Source organism: Gavialis gangeticus, unplaced genomic scaffold (assembly GCF_001723915.1).
Source record: "Gavialis gangeticus isolate Ggan-Ray unplaced genomic scaffold, GavGan_comp1, whole genome shotgun sequence".
NCBI lineage: Eukaryota > Metazoa > Chordata > Crocodylia > Gavialidae > Gavialis > Gavialis gangeticus.
The window spans coordinates 11,637,692-11,645,465 of NW_017729014.1; the positions used below are offsets into that span (position 1 = coordinate 11,637,692).

At 42.3% G+C, this 7,774-nt stretch overlaps 1 protein-coding gene across 1 annotated transcript in view; it reads right to left on the reverse strand.

Annotated features, from left to right (window-relative positions):
* Nucleotides 1-7,774, reverse strand: part of KIF1B (kinesin family member 1B) — a 216,206-nt gene that overhangs the window by 117,955 nt on the left and 90,477 nt on the right. The window contains exons 5-7 of the mRNA XM_019511759.1: nucleotides 6,660-6,725; nucleotides 1,213-1,391; nucleotides 492-603 (exon numbers count right to left, since the gene is read on the reverse strand). Of these exons, the coding sequence (XP_019367304.1) occupies nucleotides 492-603; nucleotides 1,213-1,391; nucleotides 6,660-6,725 (357 nt within the window). The remainder of the gene's footprint in view (nucleotides 1-491; nucleotides 604-1,212; nucleotides 1,392-6,659; nucleotides 6,726-7,774) is intronic.

The following is a 7,774-nucleotide window of genomic DNA, read 5'->3' on the forward strand; positions in this document are numbered from 1 at the left end:
TTTTTTTTTTTTTTTTTTTTTTTTTTTTAAAGAGTTTGTCTCATGATTTCTGGCACACTGGAGTTGGCAATACTGGGCCTAAGCATCCTCACTAAACCAGGGAGGCTGCAGAAGAGAGTTAATGAGGGAGTAATTAGTTAGGCCTTGAAAAACAGAAACAGAAGTTTGCGTTCAAGAAAGGATGTAAACCTTCATCCAACTTATTTTAGACTTCTTTAATGGATCCTCATCCTCTATGCCTCCATATCCTGTTCCACTCTTATGTTCCTGGCCTTCCCAGTCAGTATCCCCAGTTAAATTAAACTAATTTCAAAAGCCAGCAATAAAAGCAGTGGATAAAGACATAAAAAAGTTCTTTCCCATCCAAAATATCATACATTAAGATGACAGTCAAATTTCCAGTTCCATCTCCCTCCTCCAGTGAAACAACAGGTCACTGCACGGAGGACTTGAGTGGTAGTCAATCCCCAGTGCTCCCACTCTATAACTACCTTCTCGGTAGAAAGGTCAGTTTCTGTGTCATGTCGCTTCTGAGTGAAGACTATCGTAAACACGGCATGAGAGCGGCTGCTGGTTTCATTCATGTTGGTGGCTGCCACAGTCCTAGAAAAAGAGACAGATTTGTTTTGAAGAAACAAGTCAGCTCCACGCTGCAAATAAAGGCTCAGGAAGATTAAATGAATTTCAACCGAGTATTGTCAAGATAGCACTCATCAACTTCCCAGCATCAATCCCCATCTACTGCCGTCTCCAGTTATGTTCTCCTTTCCTTCCCTAAACCCTGCTTTATGGATTAACCCATCAAAGAATAAAGCCAACAGGGTGGTTCTAAATGGATTTTGTTTTTAACTAGCTTGTTTTTGGGAGGCATTTATGCAAAGATCACTGTATCTGTATACAGAAAAGCCTGGGAGGTAAAGGGCACCACAAGGCAGTGCAATTACTAGCATATTTTAATCACAAATTCCTGCAAGCTTAAGACATAAATAAAATGCGGTACCATTTTACAATATTTGTGTGTTGACATCCAACTTGCATTTATGAAGCACAATGCATCTTCTTACTAGGACTAATTCCTGTAGCAGTTTTTACAGTGAGTTCAACATGCACCAAAGGCATGACAAAACAGATTGCCAAGTTATGTTCCAATGAATCCGCACAAAAGAATACAAACTACTGTACCACCAGCTGACAAACTGTATCATAACATACCTGGCTTTGTTCCCAGCATCCATGAGGTCTGCAATGTCTGTGTAAGAGGTCACCGCTAGTTTGGACAGGTCCTCCACATAGGGTCCAAGCAAAGGGTGTTCTCGCACACGCAAGTTCCCCTTGTTCTTCGGGTTCAACAGATCTCTGACTCTCTCACAGTAAATCTCCATGTAACTTACCTGCAAATAGATTTACATGGGTGATTTACAGCATCTGAAGCTCTCTTTGTCTGTTGAAATGCTCTGCAGCATTTCTAGGGCCACTGTTAAGGAGTCTTTTGATCCTTTGCAATGATAACATAAAGACCATGTCCAAATAGCTTTTGATACATGCAGGAGAAAGGGAGTGCAATGTCACAATTTAGATCTCATTTAAGCTGCAAACCCTCCACCCAAAGCAGTTTCTATCACCAACTTTTGCTTTCATCTGTGCTTTACCCAACCACACCTACCCATTTGGTTGATTCAAACTGAGAACATCAGCTGAACTATTATATCCACCACCTTTTCAGAAACTGTACTGCCTCACTGCAATCTATTACTTACTTAAGTTCGATGATCAAATGAGAATTTATAGTATATAAAAGGGTTTATACAAATGCAATTTTGCAATGAAACTTAACTTTAGGGCTTATTATTCGGTCACATTTGTTACATGGAAAGGAGCAAAAAGAGTTTGCTTTCAAGGAATCTTGCTTCTGAAAACAAGAAATTTAAATTCCGGCCTTTTCATGAAGGAGCTACTTTCATAGTTTCATAGTTTCTAGGGTTGGAAGGGACCTGAGCAGATCATCTAGTCCGACCCCCTGCCGTGGCAGGAAGACCACTGGGGTCAAATGACCCCAATAAGGTGGTCATCCAACCTCCTCTTAAAAACCCCCAGGGTGGGAGCCTGCACCACCTCACTTGGAAGCTGGTTCCAGACCCTAGCCGCCCTGACCGTGAAGTAGCGCCTCCTGATGTCCAACTTAAACCTTCCCTCCGCCAGCTTGTGACCATTGTTCCTGGTCACTCCTTGCGGCGCTCGGGGGAACAGGGACTCCCCCAGCGCCTGCTGATCCCCCCTAACCAGTTTATAACAGGCCACAAGATCCCCCCTCAGCCTTCTCTTTTGAAGGCTGAACAGGTTCAGGTCCCGCAACCTTTCCTCATAGGACCTACCCTGCTGTCCCTTGATCATACGAGTGGCCCTCCTCTGGACCCTCTCGATGCTGTCCACATCCCTCTTAAAGTGCGGCGCCCAGAACTGGACGCAGTACTCCAGCTGCGGCCTGACCAGTGCCGCATAGAGGGGGAGGATCACCTCCTTGGACCTGCTCGAGATGCATCTGTGGATGCATGACAAGGTGCAGTTGGCCTTCCTAGCCGCCTCCCCACATTGCCGACTCATGTTCATCTTGGAGTCAATAATGACTCCCAGATCCTTTTCCACCTCCGTGCTGACAAGAGGGGAGTTCCCCAGCCTGTATGTGTGGTGCCGATTGTTCCTCCCCAGGTGCATCACCTTACACTTGTCCATGTTAAACCCCATCCTGTTCGCCTCCGCCCATCCTTGTAACCTGTCTAGGTCCAACTGTAGCCTGTTGCTCTCCTCTAATGTGCCCACATCCCCCCACATCTTAGTGTCATCAGCAAACTTGAACAGGGTGCTTTGCATTCTCTTGAACAGGGTACTTTGCATTCTCCAGGATCTCTAACAGTGTACACTTCAGGGCAAATTAAAATCCCAAGTCTCCAAAAGAAGCTAATCAAGACAATTCTCATTACATTTCAGTTCTGCACCTCTCTGCAGCAGAATTACAAAGCTAAGGCACTTTAAAAATGAATAATTTTTAATCTGCATGTTTCTCAGGGAACCAAACTTATTCTAAGCTAACAGGTACTTAGTGACTTCCGCATGCAAGATATTAAATATTGAAAGAGATGGTAAATTCCATTCTGTGGAAAGAATTCAGATGGAAGCAGTTCTTTTAATGTCTAAATGCAAATCACGTCTGAGACAAATGTGCATCTAACTGCTTACAGAGATTTTTTTATTTTAACATTTACAGCATAGTTTCTGACCCAATTCTCTTCCCCTTCCCCAATTCATCCCGTGTCTACCCTAAGATCCTTGCATCACAACAGATCAATCTTTTCCTTCACGTGTATTGTTTCAGACCTCCGAGGGCACTCCCTCCTTCCAATTAAAATAAGAGCCCAAAATGACCTGATGCTTCAAAAAAGCCTCTTAAATACACCAATTCTAGTAAACAAAGCTGCATCCTTTTTCCAGCCCTAGAGAACAGTAAAAATTAAATGTTGGCATTCCATGTTCTCTTAAAGTAAAAGTAGACAAGAACTAGGCAACTGGCTCCAGTCCGATTCCTTCATTTAAAAGTTTGAAGCATATTATTCTACTTGTAGGACTATTAAAAAAAAGTCTCAGTTTTTGTTCTAGTGGTTTTTCTTTTTTTTTTTCCTCTCTCTTTTAAATGGTATTTTGATGAGGAAAAATGCCATGAAAGTTGATAAAGGGACTCCAGGAAACTATCAGAAGACATAATTTAATATTGTGGACCCAGTCACAGGACTGTCATCTATTAATAAAGGTCTACTATGCTCAAATTCCCCTTGAAAACAGATTTTAAGTTGTTTCAAACAAGTATAAAGGGAATCAGCTACAAACCCAATTTTAACATGGGACCTGTGCTCAGAGGTCTGACAAAAACCAACAAGGTGTAGTACCATAAATGTTCTCAGTAGGTGCATCTACACGAGACGTTTACTACCCAGTTGCCTAATTAACTGCGCAGTAAATATCTCGGCATCTATACGTGCGCCCCTGTTAGGGGACACAAAACTAATAAACACCCCTGCAGGAGTTTTTTCATACGCAGCAGTGCACATGTAGATGCTGCCCTGTCTGGCTACGGCACAGGGTGCTTTAGTGCAGGGCCAACTGGCAGGCAGCTCCCATGCTGAAGCACCCTCATGCATCAGCCAGCCTGTCTGCAGTACATGAAGCCTGCATCAGAGCAACCCTGGACTGGCAGGCGGCACCCCCCCCCCCCCATTTCCCCTGCCAGGCCAGGCTGCTCCAACCAGGATCCACATGCTGGACACAAATTAACTCCAGAGCAATACGCTCCAGAGTGCATGTTCAAATGGTATGCCTGGGAGCAAAACACTCCAGAGCAATAAGCTCTGGAGTTTATTCATATGCATTAATTGTACATGTAGATTGTCCCAGTGATACCATATTTAATCCTTCTCGTTTACACACTTAGTCATTTTCCTACATGCCTTGAAATCTGGAAATCAAGCTATGCTTTAGTCTACCATCACCATTAGGACCAAAAGGTCTTCAATCAGAACTTGGCTAGCAAGTCTACTAGGTAAGCAGAATCCTACTCATCTCTTAGCTGTGTTGACATCACCATGTTGAGGGTGTCAATAAACAGGTGGATCGGAGTGATCCAGTTGAAACAGTATATTTGGACTTTCAAAAAGCATCTGACAAGGTCCTCTATCAGAGGCTCTTAACTAAGTTAGGGAGTCATGGGATTACAGGGAATGTCTACTTGTTGATTAGAAATTGGCTTAAAGACAGAAAGCAAAGAGCGAGTATAAACAGTCGGTTTTCAGAACGGAAAGAAGTAAACAGCAGGGTCCCCAATGGATCTGTGCCAGGATCAGTGCCGTTTAACATATTTATAAACGATCAGGAAAAGGAGGTAAGTAGCAAAGTGGTCACATTTGCATATGACACAATGCAAAGTGGCAAAGACCAAGGCAGACTACAAAGAACAACAGAAGGATCTAGCACAACTGAGTGAATGGGCAACTATATGGCAGATGAAGTTCAACGTAGATAAGTATAAAGTGATGCACCTAGGCAAAAAACCCAAACCATATCTACAGTATGATGGACTATTACATAGGAAATTAGCTGTTACCACATAAGAAAGATACCTGGAAGTCCTTGGGGCCAGTTTGCTCAAAACATCAGCCCAGTGTACAGCAGGCATCAAAATGGCAAGCAAAACATTAGGGATTATTAAGAAGAGAATTGTAATCAAAACAGAAAGTATCACTATGCCGCTTTATAAATCCACGGTGCATCCACACCTTGGAAACTGTGCCCCAGTTCTAGTCCTCACACCACAAAAAGGATATAGGAGAACTAGACAAGGTACAGAGAAGGGCAACAAGAGTTATTAGTGGTATGGAGGCGCTTCCATATGAGAAAAGAGACTGAAGAGACTAGGCCTATACAGTTTAGAAAAGAGATGCTTGAGGGAGGACACAATAAGGGTTTACAAAATACTAAATGGCAAAGAGAGAAAATAGGGATTTATTATTTACTCTCTCAGAATACAAGAACTACAGGTCACAAAATGAAACTAGGAGGTTGTAAGTTTAAAACTCACAAAAGGAAGTTCTGTTTCATACAATGTGCAATTCAAGTGTGAAACTCATTGCCACCATGTGTTGCGAAGGCTGACAATTTAGCCAGATTCAAAAAAGGACTGGATACAATTTTTGGAGGAAAGAGGCATCAGTAGCTATTGAGCACAGGGGTAGAGATACAAGGGCTGAATCAGAGCTTCTTAGAACTTAAATGCTGGAAGCTGCAAGTGAGAGAGGAACAGTAGGAAAAACCCTGGTCAGATCCAGTTCATTCTTTCAGCATCTGCTTTCTGCCACTGTATGACACAGGCTACTGGACAAGATGGACCCATGGTCTGACCCAGTAAATGGCATTTCTTATGTTCTTACCAGGGCTAATAGGCCTAATTAATACTAATCCTATTTAACAATAAAATGAGCAGGTATGTCTAAATGCTAAGAAAATATCTGCTGTTTTGCATAGTCTGAATTTTAATCCTTTGCCAACTGTGAACTTTGCCTAACCATTTATTTGGCTTGCAGCCTGGAAACTACCTTGTTCCTAGAATTAACACAATTGTTCAGTCTGAATTCAAGCTGCAGTATTCCTTTCCTATCCATCATATGGCTTTACAGCATTCATTCTCTAGCAACTATGGCCTTAATCCACCTGTGGCCAAGGACTTTACTGTAACAGCAGAGAAACTGGAGATTCCACAATAAATCTGCAACATCAAGTAACCTAAATTAGCCCTACACCAAACAGAATTCAAAGTTTGGACTAAAAGTAATCCATAGAAAGTATACTGAACTAGATTTCCCAACCCATAACGACAAAAATGCCTGCAGGTTCACTGTCAGGCTTTCAGCCTTGCAATCATTTTACAGTCCCCTTAAGACAGGTATACTAATGCCCAAAGAAAAGAAAAGGTTTTGTTTGCCCATTTTTGTCAGATGTGGAAGGGAGGAGGCAATGTGTTCGTGAGCATCAGCAAAATGCCAACAACACAGTGCTTTCTTCAGATCAGCAAGCTTATGTGCAGCACAGGAACATGCCACAATCCCCACCATACTCACCTCCACCGAGTAGGATATCTCCTCATTGCTGTTGTCATTGATTTTCTCAAATAATTCTTCACAGAGCTGGAAAGATTAAGCCCAAGTTAAAATTACTAATAAGCAATGAAAAATAATTACGGTGACACAATCCATACTCCTTCTCTTCTCCCTTCCAACCCCTCCCCACTCCAAGAGCCACATTAATGACATCTACACAGTACCAAGTGGAAATGCAGCTAATCCCTATTCCCAATCACTGTATTTATTCAATCTTCTCTTTCACCAACTGTATCAAGCTGAACCGGTATTAATCCACCACAAAGTCAGAAAAATTACTCTGTACAAAATTGACAGCTTGAAACAATTGAAATTAGAATTTCTAACCTGTTTTGCTTGAGAGGCATGATTAAAAATACTAAATCCTCTCCCATGCAGCCATACAAAACAAAAAGCTGCTTATTTTTAGGGAAATAATCCTCAGAGTCATTAGTCTGCTTGACACAGTTCCAAGAATTAGATTTCAGTGAACTACTAGACACGGTTTAAAATCAGTTAGGAACATGCTTGTTCAACAGATGCACTGGCTACCCAAAAAGAACAAATGTTATCGTGTTCTCTGCAAAAGTGATTAGCTTTAAAATAGGCAAAATACAAACCTCAGAATTAAGATAGGAAGATAAGACAGGAAACAGCTACATGCATTGAATTAGCATATGACATGGGTAGATGTCTAAGGACGCAGAAGACAGAAAAGGCCTTCAGGGGTATCTGTACCCAAACAGCAATTTCACACCAAATACATAGCACCATGGCAAGTGTCCAAAGATGTTCAGCCTGTGACCTCTGAACAGCTAACTCAGAAAATAATTAAGATATCTTCTATTCCACACAGATATGTTAAGGATTGTCAAATAAGGGAACCTCTTGAACATACAGAAATACAAGATAAAAAACCTACAGGGGTCCACCAATAAAGGTTTTCTTGGCCGATACTCATGGCTGATAATTAACCAGCCAGGGGCTGACCAACACCGATCCGATTCCTGATGTGCAGCCCAGCAGCTTGGAGAGCAGCATCTGTGGGTTGGAAAGGGGCATTGGGGGGGGGGGCGGGGGAAGGGGGAAGCGGCGAA